Below are 24,302 nucleotides of genomic sequence, written 5' to 3'. Positions count from 1 at the left end.
TTATTTTCCATTCACTAGTTTTGCCAGCCCTTTGAAGGCAATAAAGGGATTCTGGACACCATTAACTTGACGACCATTTCATATCCTTCTATATCTCCTGCCTGCAGGAAAACTGGAATCTCATCACAACCAGAAAATATGTTCCAAAATAAATGTCAAAACCCATCTACACTGGGAGCTCAAACAGCATCAATAAAACGTGCTAGACAGCACACAATCTCCACCTAGTCTACACACCAATTCATACATGATGAAGGAATAAGGAGAAGAAAAAGTATTTTGGAAAAATTCAGGTTCAAAGCTCCATGCATCTGTTTCTCACCATCAACTATTCACACAGAGAAAGGTGTTACTGATTCTACATAATGAATGATTTCTGAACTGCAGGCCACAATTCTCTTTTATGAAACTCTTCTGGACCTACTTTGCTACTCAAAATCTGTATTTTTCCTTTGTCCTTCTCCTTCCCCTTTTGTCAATTCTTCTCATCTTTTTTTACTTAACCATCAAACTCTTTGCCGTTCAATGAAAGCAGACATGTTGAATTAGGAAAAAAAATGTTAAGAGTAAAAACTGCTTTAATTGCTACTTATTTACAGATACACATTTTCTCCAGTGGTGCATGTCACCTGTAGGGTGGGCTATTGTATTCTATTAAATAAAAAAAAAAAATGACCACCCACATGTTTTCAGGTTCAGTTCACCCTACAGGTATTCCTTGACTATGCTACCCAAACTCACAGGACATGAGAGCAACCTTTGCACTCAGTGAGAGTCTCCTTGGCTAAAGTAGCAGTAGGCACCCTCCAGAAGGGAGATACACTCTTCTGCTCTCAGTAAGCACTGACAGAAATAGAGAAAGGCTCTCAGGACTGCAGCACATATCTGAAGCCCAGAAAAGGGGACAACTGGCAATGTAAATCGATTATTGTAGGGAGCTCTTACTCCTAATGCCACGCGCAATCTGTGGAAGTAGGCGACACCGGAACAGATGTTGATATGCTGCAGGCTGAAGAGTCTGTGTGGACCAGGAGTGTCTGTTTAAGGATTAACCCTGCAGGTAGCTCATGTGAGGTTAAACACAACTGCCTATTTACACAAAATGACACTATGTGCATCTGGGTGAATGTGATGCACTTTTTTGGCTGTGGGCAAAATCCTAGAGGAAGATCTAGGAAGACTGAATGATGGTGTTGGTATTGGAAATCTTAACTAATGTTGTCCTTTGTCCTTACTTATTTCCTTTTTTCTTTCTTTTTTTTTTTTTCTTTTTGCCTGAAAGGACAATAAGCATTTTGGTTTTAGCTGTGCATTAATCTAACTTCTAGCATGATCTAACTCCCTCATAGCCACATCCCAAATAGGGCAAGACAAGCTTCCTTGGAAGTATGTAACAAGACGGTAACTGACTTCACCGAGGTCAGAGCATGCAGCCCTACCAACCCCACAGTCAGAGCTTCCAACACAGATGCAATACTTCCCTTCACCCCTTCTCCATCTCTGGAACCCTTCTGCTTTTGCTTCCCCCTTTTTAAATAAAAGACGCAAATGGTAAAACGTCACATGAGCGTTCAGGGGGCTGTGTGAGGTAAGACAGTGTAAGGCCGTGGCACCAGGTAACAACTCGTTCTGTCACTTGGGTGCAAATTCCCCATCATGGAAAATGGAAAGCAGCAGGTTTTCTTAGGACTTTGTGAGACAGTTAGATTGAGGCTTATGGAGACTCAGTTGGGTTTTATTCATAGCTTGGTTATTTTGGTCTAGTAGACCCTGATTTTTTCCGACACAAATATTCATAATTTTATTTGATTTGTTGTGAAGTTCAGAAGGAAGTTAAAGGAAATTGAGAGAAAAAAAATTCAAAACGGAAATAGACTGCCAGCATTTGTTTTACTATCCTATTATAATATTCTTATTTTCATCAAAACCTTCCCAGTGGGATACCTATCTACATTTTACTTTAGCTAAAGACAGAATTAATTTGAAAATTGTTACAAGAAAGAGAATGGTTATCAAGACACCATCATCTTGACTGTACAGAGACAAAAGGTAGGCATTTTCCTCAACAGAACAGGCAAGAGATCTGTCACAGTAGAGGGTTCTGTGGTGTTATTTATTGTTTTTTAGGTTTTCTTTCCCTTCTCTGATAGCTTAGCTCAAATCCTTGATCAAAGCAACTAGGAATTGTTCAGCTCAGATGGCTTACTGCATTTTAAGTGGGATACAATTTAGCCCTCTCCCATCTGACCAAAGCTAAATTCAGTAAGGGAAAACAATTTCCAAAGACCAACACATCCATTTGCCCCTTGAGAGGCCAGACAAAGGTTGTGGCATTAGAACAGATTACCAACATCTGCCTACAGTGTGCTTTTCATAAAAGGAACTGTTAGACTCTGATGGCAGCGAGACAGTTCCTCTTTGCAAAATAGCATTAGATATTTTCCAGATCCCAGTATTTTGGTTGCATTGTGCTTTTTATTGAGCATTGTAAGAAGCAGTGCAGTGAGACTGGTGTAATAGCAAGAAATAAAGAGAGTAAATCATATCTCTGTGTATACTTCAGAGGTTCTGCAATTTTTTTTAATGTGCAGTTTTCTTTGCCGCCACATTTCCTTTGGGTTTGTCTGTCATATTGTTAAGGAAACAAAGCAGTGTTTGTTTCAAAAAGTGGTTAATAATGTATGCACCCCATAGTCTTCCATAGCTTCAAAGAGCCAATTACTTTTAGACTGTTGCATAAACACATATTTAGGAAGCATGAAAATGTGCAATTATTTACACTATTCAGTACCTAATACATCATATTTGAGCTCCAAAATGGGAATTACTGACATGATGAAATATAATGGCTCCAAATAAATTGCTGTACTACAAGAGGGGCCCTGTAGAGCTGTACTAATTAAACACACTTATTAAAAATTCTTAGTTTTTTGAAATCAAAAATCACCCAGTCACTTTAAAAAGCTCATAATCACCAAGTATTTCATCTGTAACTTCTTGCAAAATCCTATGGCTCAAGAGAGCTTTGCAAGTATTATATCTGGGGAAAATCAAAATATTGAGGTTTGTCTTAAAGGAATGATGTGGAACTTAGTGAAGGTGAGTGGCAGCACCTGGCTGGAGATTGGACAGTAGCACAAACTAAAAAGAAAAACCTGAGTTATTTTTACACACTGCCTGTATTAATTAAGCACAGCCTCTTCAGGAAAGAGGCCTAAGTCCTGCTTTCCAAAAGACAACTGTAGTTAAAAGCACAGGAATCTATTTTAGGAAAATGGCAGGAATTATTACTCAAAATGTGATCTCATTATATAAATTGGGGCATGTCTTCAGTTACTGATTCAGCTCATTTCTGTCACTTCCATCACAAGAACATTGCAATGGAAATAAGCTGGAAAAAAGAAAGATTCCGGTCTTTGTTGTATTTTTCCATAAAGGGAAAATTTAATTATTTACTCTTGAGCTAAGGAATGATGTATCTCTAGTTCTCAGAGTTCTGAGAATAAGAGCAATGACCAGTTCCTGAGAACAACATTTTGGGGATAAAAGTTATATTGCCCTCTCACAATTTACAAATGAAAAACGACTATGGTTTGTTTTATTTTATTTTATATCCTGCTACATATTCCATCCATTAGTTTGCAATTACAAGCTGGTATTGCTATGGGAAACCTGCTTCCTTGTGATGTGATTCCAGGCATATTTCAAAGACGGTTGGTTCCTGTTCTTGTGTTCAAGTCAGGTAACTGTTCCCAAAACCACAGATACACAAGGCTGCTGAGTCAGAGCTGCTGAAATCACATCAGCCTTGTCCTGAGTTTGCTCTTAGGACACTAGACCTGAGCTAAACTGCTGCCCCTGTCAAAGGCAGACCTGTCAGCCAGCCCAAGCTGCTGGCAAAGGGCAGACTTGCCTTGCAGCAGTGAGCAGGAGGGACTGTTTGCCATAAACCATCGCTTCTTGGATTGTGGCAAAATTATTGAGGTTTCACGCTTGTTTATGGGCTTAGAAAAATGTTAATTCTCAGCTAATGAGACGTGAGGCATGCAGTGCTCAGTCAGCAGAACAACTTTTAAATTACTGTTTTGCTTGTAATGACTTCCTGTACATTTGTTATGGTACATCAAGTGGCATTTTTTCCCAGCTAGGTGCTGGACATTCAGGTGCTGTAATACACAGGCATGGCTGCAGGCTCCATCAGGGCACTTCCACAAGAACGTGCACGCCAGCGGGAGTGAGGCACACAATCATTGGACCAGGACTCTCTCACTGCATCATCACACTGGGAGGTCTCCATGAAATTGGGGTCGTGAACGTCCCTACAAAAATCTCCAGTAGCGGTGCATTTGATAACACACCTATCTAGTCTGAAACTAAAGCAGAGTTCAAATCCAAACATGCTCTGTACACCTTTAGGGAGAGCTGTGTAAATCTGAACACCTGAAAAGGTTATCACTTTTTGTGTGTGCAGTATAATCAAAAGAAACAGATTAATGGAAAAATGAATTTAAGCACATTCCATACAAATATATGCAAAGGGCTTCCACAAAATTCTTCATATCTGAATCAAAACTAATGCAAAATTAACACATAAGGAAACATTACATTTTAAGTAGCTAATCCCTGTGTCCTCTTTATTTGTGCTCCACTTGATAAGAAATACACTTAATAGTTCTTTGCATAGAACAATAGGGATTTTTGTTAAAGTTCTCCTCTAAAATCATGCTTTTTCCCATTTCATTTGAGACTATCAGCTCACAGGTCTGATGGCCATCTTACTCTCAGCATCTCAAAAGGCCACCAGGATCTTACAGAGCATCAGGCTGAGAAGCACACAGCACTGTAACATTGCACTGAGGACTGCTCACTGCATGCCAGGCTTTGCTAAAGCACAGCTGGAGGTTTGAGGGAGGTGTAGTTCTGGTGAGGCCACATCTCAAATGTGTGCCCAGCATGGCACTCCCCAGCATGAGAGAAATACAGACATTGGCAGAGTTGGCCAATGGCAGAGTCACCCATTTTCAATCTTGGAGATGTCCAAGTTGTTTGGACAGCTGGAGAAGTCAACCAAACAAGTGCCGTCTCAACAAAATAGCAGAGTTGTTCCATGTTTCTGGAAGTGTTCACAAAGTAAGACAACATATTTATTCAAGACATTTTAAGCTCATAGTTTTGAATAATTAAGGTCTTTCTCACATTCTTACCTCACTATGAGCCTTAGCCCAAATGTTTAGAAGCATATCAAGCAAATAAAGAGTAAGAATAGTAAGCAAAAATGGAATACCAAAGGGTAATAATGGTTTTTAATTCCCTGTATTTGAAACACATTTATAAATTTGGAGACTGCTGTAAATTCCTCCAAACTAAGTTTTCAAATGTGGAAAAAAATAATTAGGCCATGCTCTACAAAATAAAGTCCTTTTCTCACCCTTTCTGAATTTTTCATTAAAAGCCTTCACTGGCTTCATAAAAATGGTGGGTTTTGGTGTGATGTGGAGCTTAATATTCATCAAGCTGACTACTAGGATAGAAGAGATGAAACTCATACTAGCTACAGTAAGACACCTCTGAAACTGGAAATAATGTTCTCCTCCAAGGTCAGATCCTCATTAGCAAAGGAAAACATTTTAAAGTGCTGATTTAAGCAATTTGATAGCAGATCCAAAGGCAGAACACGTTTTAGGATTACTCGAGGAAAGAGAGGAAATGAACCATGTAAATTCTTTGTCAAACCGTTTTCTACAAACCTCAGATTTATTTTAAGTTTCAACATCTGCATGAAGGCCTTAATGTAGTCATATTTCTTCAGACCTTCTGTGGAAATATCCTAATTTTGTTACAGATCCAGAAACCAACCTTAGCTTCAACTGGAAATCACATGTGAAATCCTAATTTGTCGTTTCCTTTTGAACAGAGCAGTCTCTGAAAGGACAGCTCTGAGGAATCCAAAGTACTTGCATCTGGCATACACTCAGTTACAGCTTCCTTATCCACAGGATTTGATTTTATTTTTGAATTCTGCCTGGCACAAGTCAGGTTTTAGACTTATTTGCATTTTATATGCTTTTTTTTTTTAATTGGCTAGGCAGCCCCTTAGAGATTTTCCACAAAATGCCTGACTTGTCTTGATCAGATGTTCCAATGAATGGAAGGAAAATGGTTTGCTCAGCTGAAAGACTGCAATTAGCATATACTGTGGTAACTCTCTGTCCTTCTCTAACCTGCTGGCTACACAGCATGATTTCCTTGGGATTTTTATTTATTTTGCTTTTAAGCAAAATAAATTTATTTATTTTGCTTAGAAGTGTAATATTACTGAGAATCACCAGATGGCATTGCTGCAGATAACTCTGATATTTCTCTTCCCCTAACTCTACGGGGGATAGGAACTGAATTGCAATCCAGTGCAGAGTTTTTCCTGATGTTACAACTTGAGCTCTGTTAGAGAGATATCATTACATATTTGTACATTATACTATATTATATATTTGTATGCATGTGTGCCCATGCCTGAGCCCTCACAATGTCACAAGGTTTGTTTACAGCAAAGCATCATGCACGGCTACATTGGGAAAGTTTAGAAACAGAGACACAATAAATGTGGTAGAAAGATGTTCTTTAGACTCCTTTAACATTTAATTGTTTCTTAATTACTGCATTCTTCAAGCTCATTGAAATGATTCACAGACTTAAAATTGTTAAAAGGCTACTTATTTAGTGACTGGATTTGTTGTGAAGCGCTTCAGCTACAATAGTTGCATCTGCAAATAACCTGGGATCAAATTATGTAATAACTCACAGCTCATTAAACTCCTTTGAAGAGCTCAAATGACCTGGGTGTTAATTTTTAGTGCAGCCTATGGTGTATAACATATGTCAGCACTTCAGGGCTGCTCTGCCTCCCGGCCTGCACAGCCCTGCTCCCAGGGATGGCCCCGGTCAGGATGCCTCCATGGGTACCTCTGATACTGAGAGGGCAAATAGGAGGGTGAACAGAGCTTTTCAGCTGATTAACTTTCAAGGCATGATGCAGTTGTGACACAGAGCTTACTACATAGAACTCCTGAGTGCATCCAGAGGAGAGCAATGAGGCTGGTGAGGGGTTTGGAACACAAGCCCTGTGAGGAACGACTGAGGGAGCTGGGGGTGTTCAGCCTGGAGAAAAGGAGACTCAGAGGTGAGCTTATCACTCTCTACACAACTTCCTGAAAGATGGCTGTATCAAGTGGGGGTTGGTCTCTTTCACCAGGCAGCAACTGACAGAACCAGAGGACACAGTCTCAAGATGTGCCAAGGGAAATATAGGTTGGATATTAGGAAAAAGGTTTTTTCAGAAAGGGTGATAAAATGTTGGGATGGTTTGCCTGGGGAGGTGGTGGAGTCACCATCCCTGGATGTGTGACTGGATATGGCACTCTGTGCCATGGTCTAGTTGAGGTTTTAGGGCTGGGTTGGACTCAATGATCTTAAAGATCTCTTCCAACCCAGTGATCCTGTGTGTGATTTATAATTCCATATAAAATGTCAAGATTGCATTTTCTCTTCCTCCTTCCAAAACCCTTCATTTAAAAGCAAGGATAAACGGAGTTTGTAGCCAGGTGGGTGTTGGGAGGAAAGGGTTAAAACAGGAAGATTGGCAAGGAGGGAATAGTTTTTGCTCAAAGTGACCTTGCAGCTGGGAATGCTAAGAATGTCAGAGTGGGAACAAGTGTCTATTTATTATGCCCAGTGTTGTTCATCCTCTGCTGGTTTTGAGAAGTAGAATTCTTGTGTAGAGACAACACACAGACATGCTTGAGCGTTCTGCTGGAAGTGAAATATCATAAAAGCACAGCCTTGTGATAAATTACACATGTGTAAGGCCCTTTGATGCCTGGGGCAAGCAGTGGTTCCCCTCATTACTGTGCTCCAGGATGAACTAAACCTATTGGAGCCTGTGCCTTTTCACTAGGATGAACTAAGCCCCACAGAGGCCATGAACAAATGTGTGTCTCTGCTGCCCAGCCATGTTGGTGAGGTAATGAAACAACTCTACTCTTTGCCTTTCAGCTGTGGTTTGGTGGTTACCATCATTACCTGTATGCATTGACTCACACATGGGGATTGACTCCTTCTCCCAGGCAAACTGTGACAGCATGAGAGGACTTATTCCTAAGCTGTGCCTGGTTGGACAGAAGGTTTAGGTTGGACATTAGGAGGAAATTTGGTAGCAGACTTTGGTGAGGTTAGGATTTTCCTCCCCACTCATAGTGTAACATTTCACCCCTTTGGTGACATCAGGTTTGTGCCTCCACTTCCATTTTTACATTTGGGCTATTTCACTGAGCTGCAGCCACCCCTCCGTATCCCCACAGCAGCATAAAGTCAGTGCAGGCTGCAGAGGCCACCAGGTGGGCAGCCACCCTTAGCTGAGCTCTGTGCCATAGTCAGTGCACAGATTTGTAGTCAGACTGAGAACATCCTCAGGAACTGAGCTAGAGGTGCAATTCCTGATTGCAGAACTAAACCGCCAACACTGTGTGACGAAAGGAAATGAAAACCTAAGGCTGCCACCCCAACCGCAAAGGCTAACAGGCAAAGTGTGATTTTTGTCCATAGTTCTTGCTTTATCCAGATGCCCTGGAAAGCTGTGGATCATTGCTCTAGAGGAACAATTTTGAATCCAGTAAACTGACAGCTCTCCTGTCTTTTCCACCATCAAGCTGGCATTTCCCTGTACTTTCAGCTGGCAAAGAGATTCTCAATATCAGTGCATGATCACAGCTTTGGTATTAGTGAATTAAAAGCCATATTCTTGAGGGTATTGCTAATGTTGATGAAAGGAATCTTTCTTGGTTGAACAGGCAGAGATACTTTAGGGGCAGGAGGACTGTTCTCTGATTTGGGGATATTAAAACCATTTTTAGATCATAACTGCTCCCATGCCTCCACAAAAACATTTGCAACATCACCTCAGTGGAGATAAACCCGAGATACTATTCTCCTTTCTTCATGTCTGCCTAGCTGTTTTTCCATTTTCCATTTTATTGAAGCAGATATAAATAGAAACCATCAACATTGCCTTTATATTTCTCTTCTGTGAGCCAGGCACAGGCAACACCAAGGTAGTCAGCACCTTGTTTTTGAATATAATTAATTAAATTCTAATACCCATTAAGCAGACAGTGGTATGTAAGTCAGGTACTAAAGGAGACAAGTTGTCTGGAAGGCTACCAGCGGAAGGGATGGGCCCTTGGAGCCCAAGAATTAGAAAATGAAAAAGATAACTCAGTAAAATTCCCACAGCAGAAAACAGGCATCCACAGCAATCTTTTAATGCTTGTATGTACGTCCAGAGAGCACTGCAAATCATTTCTCTCTGCTTTTAACACCCTGACTACAGAAGCAATAACTCAAGACATACTCACTGGATTATGTTTTTCAATATCACAGTTTTGTTCATATGATTTTTTTAATTAAAGCCAGCTACCCAGAGAAGAGATCAGGTCTCTATGGTTTCACTACAAAAAAGGGACCATAAACAAGAGATAGTTTACAGTACAGATTTTCCTCTTTCATGTTTTCCAGCATTTTTGGCTGGCACACACAGCCAACCTTCTCCATTTATACATCATCATCCCCAGACATGGGCATCATTTTCCTAAGTGACAGAAACAACCTCTTACATAGGGAAAATGAAAAATAGTTATTCTCTTCTGTATTTAGGATCACAGTTATTTTTATAAAGGAAAAGTGTTACCAAAGCCATTCTCACAGAATAGAAAACCCTCTTTGGGATCAACCCAAGCTGATTTAACAAAGATGAGTACACACTGAAAAATCCCTGAAAACTCCCATCCTTCAGCTTTTGCCTCAGAATATGTTTGACACAAACTAATACCACACAATGAAGTAGCACACACCTTATGCAAGTCCTGTCTTTGTGGTTTGGGGCAAACCCTGTGTGCTCACAAGGGCTATTTCTATAGCAGAAATGCTGTCATGTGAATACTATTTCTTTAGTGATTTAGATGAGAACTTCTCTGCAGCATTTGTTAAAAATGCTTTGATGTTTGTGATGTACTGCCAATATATTTCCAACAGTAGTTTAACTTGCTACTTTTAGAAAAATCTTTAATTTAGCTGAACATTTTTGGTAAAAGGATTTAAAGTGTTCTTTGATGACACAGAACAATTGACAAGCAGCTTTAAAAAAGACTTACAAGGAATAAACAACTGCACCTGTGAGATAACACACAGAAGGACAAAAGTTTACAGAAAACAGAAATGAAAAAATACAGCAAAAGAGATAGCAGGTACAGTGAAATACGTATAATAGCCAATATTAGTCAAGAACATGATTAGTATATGAACAGTACATGAATAGTAAATGAAGCTTGTGTAAAACAGTGGAATGGTTGCACAGAAGTCAAAAGAAAGAGGCTCTCTCTCATCTTGCCACAGGGAAGAGCACACACATGTAATGGCTCCTGCCTCTTGCTTTCCTGAATGAGAGAGGCAGATTTGGAATTTGGTTTTACTTGGTTTTTTCTTCCCCTTAAGCACGATTTTGGTGACAAAATCTGACATTCATCATGGTTATTTCCAAAAGAAAAGCAACCTCGAACATTAAAAAGAAGATTAGAAGTCTCATGTTTACACCGAAACCTCTTCCTCTAGCGAGGCTTGAATAGTTTGAACTGCAGAAAGAATGTAACAGCAAAATGTGAACATGCACGTTTTGACCTGCAGACTGCTTCTTCTTTCCTTCTTTCCTTTCTTCATTCTCACATCTTAGATGGGGCCTAGAGAGCTGGAACAGTCTCTTCAAGCCAGTAAAAACCACATCCAGTAACTTATACAATCACCTCAACTTTGTAGAAGACCTCATCAGAGGCACTCTTCTCTGCTGGTCACAGCCAGCAGAACTGCCAACCCAGAGCCTTCTTTGCTCAGCCTTGCCAAATTGTGATTGCTCTTTTGGGGAGGATAACAAGATGAGACATGACCTTGGAATTCCCTTCTGTGTGCTTTTAGCTCAGAATAAATTAGCTTGGACACAGAAGGAACCATATCAAAGGCATCAGCCTTGGTCTATGTGTGGTTTGAGGCTGATTAGTCTGTCCAGCTCCCTGGTGAAACACAAGACTCCGTTAAGAGCTTGGCATCTGGCAGAGAAAAGCTTGATCTGATGGAAATGCACGGGAAGAACCTTGCCTTGCCACCCCCCTCTGGATTTCCCTCTGTGTTACTCACCAGTACTGCTCTGGATGGTCCTCACAGTGGTGGTGGTGCGCGGGGGAGAGGAGGAGCGCAGCGATATGCACTCGTCATCCTGGGAGCAGCCCTTCTCGATGGCCCGCACGTAGCTGTGGCTCCTCATGCGGAAGCAGCCCGGCATGGGCAGATCCAGCGCTTCCACAGCCTGGGACTCCAGCTCGCTGAACACCGACTCGCAGACGGACTCGAACTGGCCGTTCACCTCCATCTCACTCACCTGCAGGCAGACACCCGGCAGGGTCAGTGCGGCCCGTGCGTGGATATTCCACACAAACCCTAATTACTGTCCAACAGGATACAAAAGAAATAACCAGAATTCTGCAAAGAATAAAACAAAATGCGGATCATCACCTGGTGGGATGTGATCTTTGGGTGGTCACCAAATGCAAGTGGGATCTTTAATAAGAAGTTGTGTCATCCCATTGTAGTTTTGTTAATATTAGTTGGAGAAAGTTTAGGGTTATCCTTTGTATTGCTAATTTGGAATTGGAGAATACTACAGCGAGTAGCTATGTTAACCTCGTTATCAAATGTACATGGTAAAGCATTAAGAGACACTTATTGTCATAGGGATTTGCATTAAGTAAAAGAATTTACTTATTTTTAGGAAAGCGGGGAGAAATGAGACAGAGTGGAAATTTTCCAGAGTAGAAGTCCATTTTGATTTAGGTGAAATGTACATCTTTGAGTTAAGTCTGTAGCTTGCAAACATAGCTGTTTAGTCTGACTGCCTGTTCTCATAAAAAGCCTATGCTTGGAGAAACTGTTTCAGCTGAAGGACAGAGATAAGGGCGGGGGCAGACAGAGAGCAGGGAAGCCTAACCCAGGAATTCTTTCTGATAAAGAAAAATTAGTGGCAAATGTCACGTGGAGTCAGTAGAACACTCTCAAGCTACGGTGGCACAACGGCCAGCACCTGTTAGAGGATCCCTTTGCACATGAAAGATAAATGGGACATCCCATAGCAGCAATTGTGAGGGGAAAAAAATAATGTATAAAAAGGGGAGACAGAGGTGTTGGCAAAGATTCAGCAGAGTTTGGGCTCTTCGCTCTTCTGAAACTGGTGGGAAGACTGGAGCCCTCATAGCAGCTTCTGTTTTACATGACCCAGGACCCACAGCAGAGGTTGAATGATTGGTCATTGTGATCATTACATGTAAAACAAAAATCACACTTTCATTGTGTGGTGAGGAAAAAACAAGAAGGGTCAGCTTAACCCCAGTAGATTATCAATGCAACCCACAGGCAATCACACTGATAAAACCTGAGTGGCTGGAAAGCTGCAGGGTAACAAATACAGGAATGGGAGGTTGGTAAGGGAACCAGCTTTGCTGCTGGGGAAAAAATGTCTGTAGAACTAAATTTCTGGCTCAGAGCAGATGCAAAGGAATCTTTAGACCCTTTGTGCAGCAGACACTAGGTGGTGACAAAGACTTGTGCTCATGGTGGCTAAAGAGCATTCAAAAACTTCCTACAGGTCTTAAGAATCTGGAAACCATTTACCTTGGCTTAATTATTAATGGATGCTCATGTTTCTAAACTGAGCATTGAGCCCTGAGCTTGGCATTAAAGCACAATAATTATCACTGTATGAGACATGCAGATGGAAACAATCACTTGAGGATTTTGTTAGTTTTCAAGAATGTAGAAGACCAAGTTAGCAGGAGAAGATAAGACTATGTTAGGAAGGTAGAAAAAACCCCCATTAGAAATTCTCTTCCAGGATTAATGTTACCAAGAAAAATGCTTTGTGGAGTCTTTGTATACATAACTGAAAAATCTCAGAGAGCAAAATATACTTTTTCAAAGGAAAACTATTTAAAAAGCCTGGAAGAGTAGTAGGCAGTACAACAAAAAGAATAATCTTACAATAGCAGAGAATATCCAATCCTCAAGTAAATATCTCTGAATTAATGCATTTTTAAACAAAAAAAAACTTGTTCACCTTGGCAAAGGATAACCACTCCTTGGCTGACAGCTTTGTGTGTTAGGTATGCAGCTAAATAAGTAACCTGACCTAATGTTGATGTAGTTGCCTCTGAGACATGAATTTCTGTGCTGTTTTCTCCCAGATACATCCTAACCCTCTTTTTAAAGCATCAGCCCATGCTCTATGCAAAGTGCCTCACTTCAAAATACACAGGTAAGTACTCTGAATGTCTAAATATAGAAGACTGCAGAAAGGGAAGCTACAGCTCTATATTGAATAGCAGATGTATTTGTTAGGGCCATAGCTGAAGTCCTGGTGTCACTGATGTTACACACCTTTTTTGACATGGTGATGATTTGGTATGCCAGTCATTAGGGATCAGTATCTGGCACCACAAATCCTGCCTGCTGCACTTCTGGACTAGTGTAAGGAAGTTCTTTCATCCAAGTGATTTACCCAAATGATCCACTTAAGTTAACAAGCCAAAAATCACAACAAGGAGCTGGAGGATGTAGCAGATGAACTGCTGGCCCTCTGCCCCGTGGTGTACTGGCCCTTTTGCACTTCTTCCAGATCTGTTCCCTATGAACTCAACTGTACAAGCATGTTGAATGCAAGGACAGACTATTTTATAACATTAAAACACATAACTGAATCTGTCACAGTAGACTTCATTTTTCTTCTTGTTTAGGAGCATGAAGATCTCTTACAGAATTTCAGAGCAAAAATACAGACAGATTTTTTCACTTAATACATGTCCTGTAATATTTGTACTATTTAAGTGAAATGTTTGGAGGTATACAAAGTAAGGAATGCATAAAATAAAATCTCTATTAAAATTGTGGAATACAAACTATTAACAGCTTAATTTTAAATTAGCACCTCACTCAGCATACAAACTTTCTTTTGAGGCATTCAAAAATTTTTGATTGATTGGAGGTGCTAAGCACAAGATCCTTAAGAACCCTGTTCAATGAGAGTGCTGGTGAGCACCACTTAAAGCAAAATCAAATTTCTCCTATTGCAAGCAGTGTCCAGCATTACACTGTCTCTCCAGGCTGCCCCAGGTGCAGATAAATGGGCTGGTGAGCACCACTTAAAGCAAAATCCAATTTCTCCTATTGCAAGCAGTGCCCAGCGTTACACTGGCTCTCCAGGCTGCCCCAGGTGCAGGTCACCCACCTGGCTGATGGTGCTCATGGCTCTCATGTAGCTCTCGTTGCGGGAGCGGAATTTGGGGGAGGTCAGCAGCCCTGCGGGGTCCAGGCTGTCCAGGCTCCTGTTGATGGAGACTTCGCTCACCGCCCTCAGGTAACTGTGGCTCCGGATCTGGAGCTTTGGCGAGTGTTCACTGGATATCCTGGGAGATTTGGGTGAGGAAAAAAGAAAAAGAAAGGAAGAAAAAAGAGGTTCCATCAAATCCAAGTGGCCTCACCAGGAGTGAGAATAACCAGATGTTTTTCACTGGAACAGCATGACTTGAACAAGTCATGACACAGTTCTTGTATATTTATAAAATAAAGGCAATGTCAGTACTTTTATTTGGATTACGCCACCCTTTTATTTGGTGGAAGGAAGAGAAAAGGATGGAAAGGATTTCCTTTTAATTTTCCATAAACCATGTCTAAGCATAATGGCAAATTCACATTCATTTGCTTTACTGACAGAAGAATGGAAAAATTTTACACTGTACTGACAATGACAGCAGCCAGCTCCAGCAACCCCCCCCACTAGGTGGGACTTTTGAAGTGACAACACTGAAATGACTTCACAAGAGGATTTTAAAAGAGCAAGAGAAGCCACTGAGATGAGCAGCAGAGAAAGCCCTGTGGCCTTAAAGAGATGAATGCAGCAACCATCAAAACCAGCTGGGGAGGCGGGTAAAGAAGGAAGAGGCCTGATACTTCGATCAGCTGGATGATTCTAAATTTATTAAATGAACATCCACATCTCAAAATGCTGCTGGTGATGTGATCTGACATGTTCTCATGTATGTATTCATGAAACAGGACTGTTTCTCATGGGATTTTCAAGGGTGTATGGGCCAACAGGGCAGGCAGATCATAGAAACCATGAAAAACGCACTCATAGTATGCCTTAACCTGGAAAATCACTCCAACAGCATAGGCCACCTGATAAGATTTGATATGCTTTAAATTTTATTTTAGACTTGGCTTAAGCCACAAGTCAACATGCCACAACACAAAATGCATGCTAAGGAAGTAGCTTTACATAACTATGTCAAATTAGAAGTTTAAAGGTCACAGTTGCATTTCTGAAGTGATAACAGTTGCATTTCTGAAGTGATAACTTTGCCTAGTTTTTCAATACAAGTGACAGGTGAGATGTACAAGGAATCAAAACCAAACAAAAAACCCTCCCCCAACCCCCTCCCTCCCCACAGTCCCCAGGGATTTTGTACTTCTGCTATTTTCTTGCCCTATGTGCTAAGAGTCAGCTAGAACAATCCTCCACCTGTGAGATGCTTTATCCTCTGAATGTGCTGGCTAAGTGCTGTCTTCACAACCTGAGGCATCCTACAAAGATGTGAGTCCCAAAAAGTGAGTGAAATACACTTCTATGAAATACAATTAATTTGGGGGATCCGTCTTTTGAAAGAACTCATCAATTAATAAAGTATCAAAAGGGCGAGTCTTTGATGTATTTTTTGAGTTTTAAATATTCTTCATGTATCACAAAGCAAACTAAGTAAAATATTAACTAAATTTTCCATTTTAAAAATGTAAATCTCATAGAGATGTTCACAGGTATATAAAAGAAAAATCTGTAACCTAATTACAGGCTTAATCTTTGTCTCCTAGTCTTTAGACATACATGCACAGCTGACCTGAAAGAAGAGAATCCATTTTACATCTAATTCCTGAAGCATTTGCAGATATTTTGTATTCAAGTATCTAATGATGGTAATTAGTATCAGCAATTTCCCAGTGGCATGCACAATTCTGGTAATTGTCAATGCATTTTGGGAGGACAATTCCATTGTGTAATCACTCACCTAAGTAGTTCAGAAACTGGGTCTATTTCTGAATCATCCAATACTGTAATAAAACCTAGGCCATCTCTACAATACCATATTCTCTGGCTGCTAATTACTTCCTAATAAAAATACATAAACTTCTGCTAATTACCCAATACTCCTGTCACAGGAAGAAGAGAAAGCCTTTGCTTGCCATTTTCACTGTGCATACAGTGCAATACAACAGCCATTTCCATACTCTTTGACTCCTTACACCACTTGATTCCACGTGACAAAACCTCTTTAGACATCAGAATAAGTGGTGCTCCGAACAACTCAAAAAAAGGCAGAAAAAGTCAACTGTTACTAATGGTTACATTTGTTTACTGCATTTTGGTAACTAACACTAACCACGTAACTCTTGGAATAAAAATTATTGCCTGTTATTGAATTAAAGAAAAATGAATGAATAGTTCAGGAGACATAATTTTTCTGATGCATGTGAGCTACTTCACACGCTGCAGACCTGCAAACTGATCAGCGTTGCCTGAAATGCATTTCCTAGATTGGTTCAAAACGTATTTTATGATTATGATGTGAACAGTTTGCTGCCAATATGTGACATGCAAAATTCAAATCAGCTTGATTAGCTGCCAGTTAGTCAAATACGTCACCTGGGGCTTGTTGCTGCCCACTGATTAGCTGAGCTTGCAAGAAGACTGCAGCACATCACAAGATTCAGTGCACAGATACTGCCAGACAGAAATCTGCAGTTGCTGAGGCACATGCCCTTTAAAGAGTGGAACCAATAAAGCTAGTATCCATAGCACAAAGATTTTGCTGTGGCAGCCAGAGTAAAGATCATGTAAGATACTCATGGAAGTGGCATGGAAAGCCATCACAAAGAGTATAGAAATGAATTTTCTGTATGCATTAGTGTTGCATATTATTTTTGCAACTCTGCTCAAAACAAAGGAATTCCTCATAAAAGTAGATGTTCCTTTTTTTTTTTTTCAGATGTGGGTCCTCAGCACAGCTGCCTTTTTTTTTTGGTTTTGTTCCTCACTATGCAATTGGCTAGTTTGACACAAATCCAGAACTGTATTTTACAGGGGGCTACTTAATCTGTGAACACTTCCCTCTCCTGTATAGACGAGAGGAGGCAATTGGCTGCTGTTGAAGGAGGTGGCTCCTTGCTTACTGATTGCTACAATCTCTATTTCATTAGATGTAGTGGTGGGGGAAAAAAGGAGAATAAAAGGGATTTAAACCTAGAGAAAGAAACATTGAAAGCTTGCATTTATAATGATTACTGCTGCTTTTATAGCTGTGTAATAAATCGTCACTATGTCCTACAGTAAAGTTTAATGAACAGCTGAAATGCCACTGGAAATTTTGATAATATGCCACTTAGGAATAAATCTGACTATGTATGATGTGCAAGATCTGAATGTATAATTAATTTTCTTGGAGTTACTATTACCAGTAACATATAAATGAAAATATCTTTTTCTTCCTTGAGGGTTCAAGTCCGTCTCTTATCCTGCATTACCTAAGTTTCTCTTTTTGCCATTGTAATTTCTACAATAAGTACAACATGTCAAGGACTGAGACTTTGGGACAGCTCTTTGGCCAATACAAAATAGTCTTTTGGCTCCACTCACTGCATTGGATGTATTAATTGACCGAAGTGGGATGTGAATTATTTAGGTTCTTAAACAAGCTCCTCAAGCATGTTCCATCATTTCTGTGCTGCACCCACAAGTGGCAGGTCCTCACACTGGCTGCACCATGCTTTTTCTCCACACTGCTGCCCTTGCCCCAGGCCTCACCCCAGAGGATGGGAGCACAGCCACAACAGCATCACACTGATACCACACAGGGTGGGAGGCACAGCATTACTGGATGTGCTTCCCAAAAACCACAGCCAGAGGCACCAGGAGGAGATATGAGGGCTCTGCGTTGCTGCTGCGCTGCTGATTGCCATTTTGGGTTTCCCGAGGGGATTTGCAAGAGAAGGAGCTCTTCTCTGAGTTGAAGCTCTACCCTGAGCTGAAGTGGGTAGAAATGGAGTCTGCTGAGTCCCAGCAGATAAATAAATACTCCCCTGGGTAGAGGAAGGCAAGTGCCTCTGATCCACACTGTGCATCAGAGGAGATCAAGGTACCCCGCCAATGAGGCCAAAATGCTACAGAAATTCCATGAGAAGCTCTGACAGGAGGAGAATGCTCATTTAATCAGAAAACATGTTCTACTGAAGCATCTGAACCAGAAGGTAGGTGTATAAAGGAAATCTTTGCATACTGCACTGAGATTTCTGCTCTGTACATTTCCAACACACTGAAGCCTATTCTCCTGTTTTCATTCAAATAGAGAAAAGAAAGTATTTAAAACACACACATCTAATCACACTGTTCCAACATGCATGGTAAGAAGTATTTTTAACTCACTGCTACAGATGTGCTTGTATTTACACAATGTTAACATGATTTACATGATTTAATTCAGATGAAAACACATTCTGGTCCCTCATTGATTATTTACAGAGCAAGAAGTTGGTAGGTGTAGGCATTTGTGAGAGCAGCTAGACTCAGTTGCTTTGCTCTGGAGGCTACAGGGAAGCTGGAGAGGGACCCTTCAACAGGAATTGTAGTGAAAGGACAAGGAGTAAAAGCTACAAACTGAACAAAGGAAAAATTAGGTTAGATATTAGAAAGAAATTATTTACTGTGAGGATGGTTAGACATTGGAACAGGCTGCCCAGGGTTGTGAATGCCCCCACCATGGCAGTTTTCAAAACCAGTTTGGATAAGGCCTTGAACAACCTAGTCTAGTGGGAGGTGTCCCTGCCCATGGTAGTGGGGGAGGGGGCTAGATGATCTTTAAGGTCCATTCCAAGCCCCTAACACTCTATGATTCTGTGATTCTATATCAAAGGCTTCAAAATGCAGTGTTAGCAATTAACAGTGAAACAACTTTGAATATATTCTTGGAAGAGTTCCTATGCCTTGAAAATGTCTTTCAAACAACAGAGAGAAGATAGACAACAGGGATTTACATAAGCAGGCAATTTTAGTTTCAAATATTTCCTTTTAATTTAGGAATGCACAACGCACTCTGTCATATACGTGCTCGTTATAAAAAGCACTTTCACTCATCACATTTCATTTCTGAATGAAGAAAGGGAAAACCAAGCCTTGTCATGACTACTATTTTTTCCCTTTAGGCCAGACACAATATAATAAAATGTAGTCCTGAGACTGTATTGTCTTCTCCAAGTTCAGCAGTCAGAATCATAGCACAAAGTACAGTGTTGTGCCAGATGGGCATCATGTTCTGCCAATAGAAAATGACAAAGCAGAGTAAAGTAAAAGTCCAGGAACGTGTCCCAAATGCTTCTGTAAGCCAGCAGTGCTAAAATTTGCCTTCAAACAAAGAAGACCTCAAAAAAATACACCATATGCAACATGAAACCAAGAAAAAAAAATCTCAAAGCCACCACTACTGTTAAGTATCCCAGGTCTCAATTTTGCTGCATACAGCTGACAGCTTGGTTCCATGGGGATAAATTATCCTCAGCTGAATGTCCCACTCTGGTGTGGCTGGTGGGCACATCCAACATACATTTCTCTGCTTAATTTTATTTGCATTTTAGTGTTGCTAGAAGGTAGAATAATCCAGTGCAGCCTGACACAAGCTGAACACTGAAGGACAGAGAGGAAGATTTAGAGAACAATTTACTGATGTGCATCTGTCTGATCCTGGTAATTACACGGGTCAACCAGGCTGGGGTAATTTTTCTGTGTTGGCATCCATGTTCTGCTGCTTTTTGGTGCAGTGAACAGGGGACTGTCATGTCACCGACGGAGACAAGGGCAGCATATAAACAGTTTTTAGCATTTGCCCTCACCACTCCAGATTTTTCTGGGTTTGAAGCTCTTCTTTTGCTTTCTTGTTTATATTTACACAATATTAAACAAGTGAACCTCTTCATGGGGAGTTTCTGCCTTGAAGCTAAAAAAAAATAAATCCCAATAAAACCTCTCTTTAAGTCCAGATCCTGCTAAAGGGTCAAGTGTGAGAAAAAAATTATAAAACTTGGTGATATCTGCTGAAGAGCAAAACAATGCCATCAACAGAAAAATGGCATTTGCTTCCACTACCACACCAGAAATTGTCCTTGCTGCTTGGATCAGCCAACACACACCACAAAACTGCATGGACATGCCTGTGACACAGAGTTTTACCCAGGCTGAGAAGAGGCAGAAATTACAGAATGGTGTATTTGTCTCGGTCTGATTTTTCAGATTCTCTTGAGAAATGGAAGGAAGCACTTAAAAAAGAAAAAAAAACCCAAACAATCCAAAAACCCCCACAGTTTGGGGTTTGCATCTCCATTTCCAGCTGTTGTGCACTTCTTGAGTAAGCACATGGTGTCCTGGCGATTTGTTTGTTTGAGGGCAGCAGGAACTGGATCAATGTTTTATGGTAGAAAATGTTTCTAAAAAGCCCAGTCCCTTTCAAAGCCCTCCATGTCTGACCACTGCCAGCTTCAGAATCAATCATGGGACCACTTTGTGATTTTGTTACAATCCTGCTTTTCTCTCAAAGGATACAGAAGCTTTGGGGTTCTTTTTCTCTTTTTGGGATGTGGAGGTATTGAGGTTGTATGAATTTATTTCATGAGCAATCTTTAGTTATTAAAATATTAGCAAAGATGACTATTGAATAAAAATTCATGTATACATTAAAACAAATCTTCCATTTTATCTCAAAGATCCTCTCAGGTACTTTGTACAATCAAAAAATACCACAGGCTAATGTATTTAAGGAACATTTCCCTTGTCTTTGACATACTGTATTTTCTCCTTGCTTTCTAGACATAGTGAAAAAATAGAGCACAGCATGAAAGTGGCACATATGCAACTGAGTTGGCAAGAAAAGCAGATGGAAGATGATGAAGACAGATATTATACAATTCTCTTTAATCAGAAATCTGGTCTCCATGCTGGTTCTGATTGCCATGTGCGTGTGTGTGCGTGGGAATAGTTGTGAGCACTCTTCCATCCCAGAGAGTGAAAAAAGATTCTGAAAGGTAGAAATAGTTCCACCCAGATGAACCAGCTCAATCCAGTGATGCCAGGGTAAGCTGCTTCTGTGCAAAACCATTTTTTGTTTACACTAGAAAGCAAATCCACATATCTTGTCACCAGAAGCAGGGTAAGATGTAACATTGTCAAGAGCAGACAGCTTAAGAATAGTTCTCCTCTCAGAAGACCCTTTGAGGAAAGCTGTAGGCCTTAATGTCCCCCTGCTGCCAATCTTACTGGGTACATGTTCAGAGGGGTTTTTGGAGGTCCTTGCTGGAGGCAATTTTATCTCGGTCTGAGCCTAGACCAAATGCATGACAAAAGCTCTTGCCTTTTTCAGCTCAACTCTCTTTTGAATGGGCCCTAGTGATCCCAGAAACCAGTGCGGCTCAGCAGAGAGAAGTATATTTACCCAAGCTGGAAAAGATCTTGCCTTGCATCAGACATAATGGACTGAGAATGCAGACTGCCTGAGGGCCTGAGCAGGTCAGCCTTACTCATAGCCTTGCCTGGAGCCCTTTGGACCTTGCTGGGGTGAGAATGAAGCCCTCCAACACTGCTTTGATGAACTCTTTGCCAGCACAAAAGTTATACACTCCTTCCTGCAGTAGCCACTCCTTCAGTTCTCCTCATCAAGGCCAGGCTCATCTATCTGATTCCACATCACTTTCCATTCTTGGTTACTTCAGTGCCACCTCTCCTCACTAGTGAAACTCTAAAGTCATCTGCAGTCTGCTCAGATCAATTCTTATTTTAGGAATTCGAGCACTCCCTCTTGTCCTATCACTATATGCTCTGGTAAAAGGCCAGCTCTCTTGTAGCCTCCCTTTAGGTACTGAAGGCCTACAGAACATAAAGAAGATATTCCCTGTTGCAGTCCTTGTAAAATCACAGTCTCCACAAGCTCAGAGCCCACCTGCTTAGCTAAATTTTCAGGTCTCCCCCATTCATATGTTAAGAGTTTGATTAATTCTGCCAGTGGGAACACCAAAGAGTTACAGCTCTCTGCCAAACCACAAGAGGAAAGCAGCTACTTTTCAGGAATGTCACCTGGCTGTGTGCTGAGCTGGCAGCACAACCAGCTCTGCCTGCTTAGCACCAGGATTTATGCAGGAGCTCTGGTGTGCTCCCGGGAGTGGGAGGATGGAGCTCCAGCTCACTAAAAGGCATCTTCTGGGCAGACTTCCCGTAACTGAAAGGCCCTCCTGTGCTACTCCAAGTTACAATATTGGGCAGTATTTATCAACAAATAATTTTTTTCTAGGTAAACAGTAGGAAAGTATTTGCTATGGTGAATGTCACTGCAGTATTTATTTAAAGAGCAATTTTTTTCTGAAAATTTGCAATGCATTTTGAGCTTTCAGTGTCTTCAACTCCACAGGTCCTCTTGGACTTGAAACAAGGCAGTGATCACCCACACACTGCATGGCCATGTGCCTGCAAGCCCTGTCATGTATCTGCATTTGAGTCACCTCCTTCAGAAAGACATTCTCAAACATCCAGATTAGAGCTGCGTAAACAGCTCCCAGTGAGATTAGGGAAATATCTTAGTTTTGCAAGTCAACAACATTACTCCAAAACCTTCACATACATAAACAGCCACCTGCATTTTCCAAAAAATGTGTTTTACATATGCAGCAATTTTTCACTTCCTATTCAGTATTCTGCCATTTCAAAACTTTTGGCTACCTAGTAAAGAGAAACAAGAAAAAGCAAAAGCAGCAGATTCAATGCCATCTGTACAGATGTGCAACACAAGCCAAACAACTGGAGAAACTGAAAAGCAAGCACATTTTAAAGCAATGAGGAGGGTAGGCTATTAGCTCTCCCAGAGAGAAGGAAATAATCCTAAATCCAACTCAGCTAAGGAGGTGAGCTCACTTTCTTATGTCTCTGAGTAACAACCCTATGTCCAAATGAAAAGTTGAGGCAGCAAGATTCAACACAAGGCAAAGCATGCTACCCACCAAATGCTGTGAGTATAATATGTACTGGTGGTGGCCACGGATTTTCTCTCCTGTTCCCTCTTGATGGGGTCATTTTGAAAGATCACGTACGCCCTCTTACTAAGTGGCTACTTCAGTATTCTCCATTTTAGCTGTTCTGTGTTTGAAGAACACCAAGCAGTCCAAAATGCCTGAAGAGAAGCCTGCATTTTCTTCTTTTATAAGCAAGTGCTTCTTGCTTGGTGCATTTTGTTTCCCTGCAGACACCTGGAAGATGGTGACTCGAAATAGGATCCAGCTACTCCTGAGGCACAGGGGTTGGGGGTGTGATAACACAGAGCAATGAGCTCCTGGATTACCCTACAGCCATTTTCTTGAGGTGTGTCTGGATAAGTACAGGTTGGAGCTCAGATGTGACTTGCAGCTGTCTCTTCCTGACAAAAAAAAGCAAAGATTTTTGGGGAAACTGACTAAGATAAAACCCTGCAATTTCTCCGGTCATACCAAAGAAGCTAGAAATAGTAACTTTTAACCTGAGTTTTTATTTAAAGTAATGTCTGAATTGCAAGTAATACAAGAAAATGATGGTATGCAGTAGGGTTTCTAGAAAATTCTTTACTGATAATCTGGGCAGCAGTCTGCTGCTCTGGGGGATTTTCCCTTTTCTCACTGATCTTACAAAGCAAAAGCAATACCCCAGGAGCAGGGAGAATTTCTCTCCACGAAACTTTACCAGAGCTACTCCTCAGAGGAAAGAAGAAGCAATCACTTTCCCTTCAGATACTTTTACATCAAAAGAAATTCCTCAAAACAAGCCCAGCTAATTCCAAAAGCCCAGTTATCCACATACATTTTAATATTATCTCTTTCCATTCCAAAGTCTTTCCAGTTTTGTTCTGTAGTAATTAAAAAAGGACCTGTTTGCTGTACTGAGATACAACATGAGGTGACAACCTCATATATATATATATATATATATATATATAGTGGTCTGGGCAAGTTGTGTTGCCAATGCTCTTACAAACATGGCGAAAGCACTAAATATCTCAAAGTCAAAGTCTGAAGTCTGATGTCTGATATCCATTATGAAAATCTTCTGA

The 24,302-nt window shown here is 40.8% G+C and overlaps 1 protein-coding gene across 15 annotated transcripts in view; it reads right to left on the bottom strand.

The window, feature by feature from the left end:
- The window catches only part of DLGAP1 (DLG associated protein 1), a 396,907-nt gene that overhangs the window by 77,584 nt on the left and 295,021 nt on the right, over positions 1–24,302 (bottom strand). For all 15 annotated transcript variants that reach the window (XM_054516701.1, XM_054516658.1, XM_036398012.2 and 12 more), the window contains 2 exons: positions 14,372–14,549; positions 11,236–11,476 (listed from right to left, as the gene is read on the bottom strand). In XM_054516701.1, the coding sequence (XP_054372676.1) occupies positions 11,236–11,476; positions 14,372–14,549 (419 nt within the window). The remainder of the gene's footprint in view (positions 1–11,235; positions 11,477–14,371; positions 14,550–24,302) is intronic.

Source organism: Molothrus ater, chromosome 1, assembly GCF_012460135.2.
Source record: "Molothrus ater isolate BHLD 08-10-18 breed brown headed cowbird chromosome 1, BPBGC_Mater_1.1, whole genome shotgun sequence".
NCBI lineage: Eukaryota > Metazoa > Chordata > Aves > Passeriformes > Icteridae > Molothrus > Molothrus ater.
Note: the sequence above shows the minus strand (reverse complement) of the source record. Positions and strands in the feature narration are given on the sequence as shown.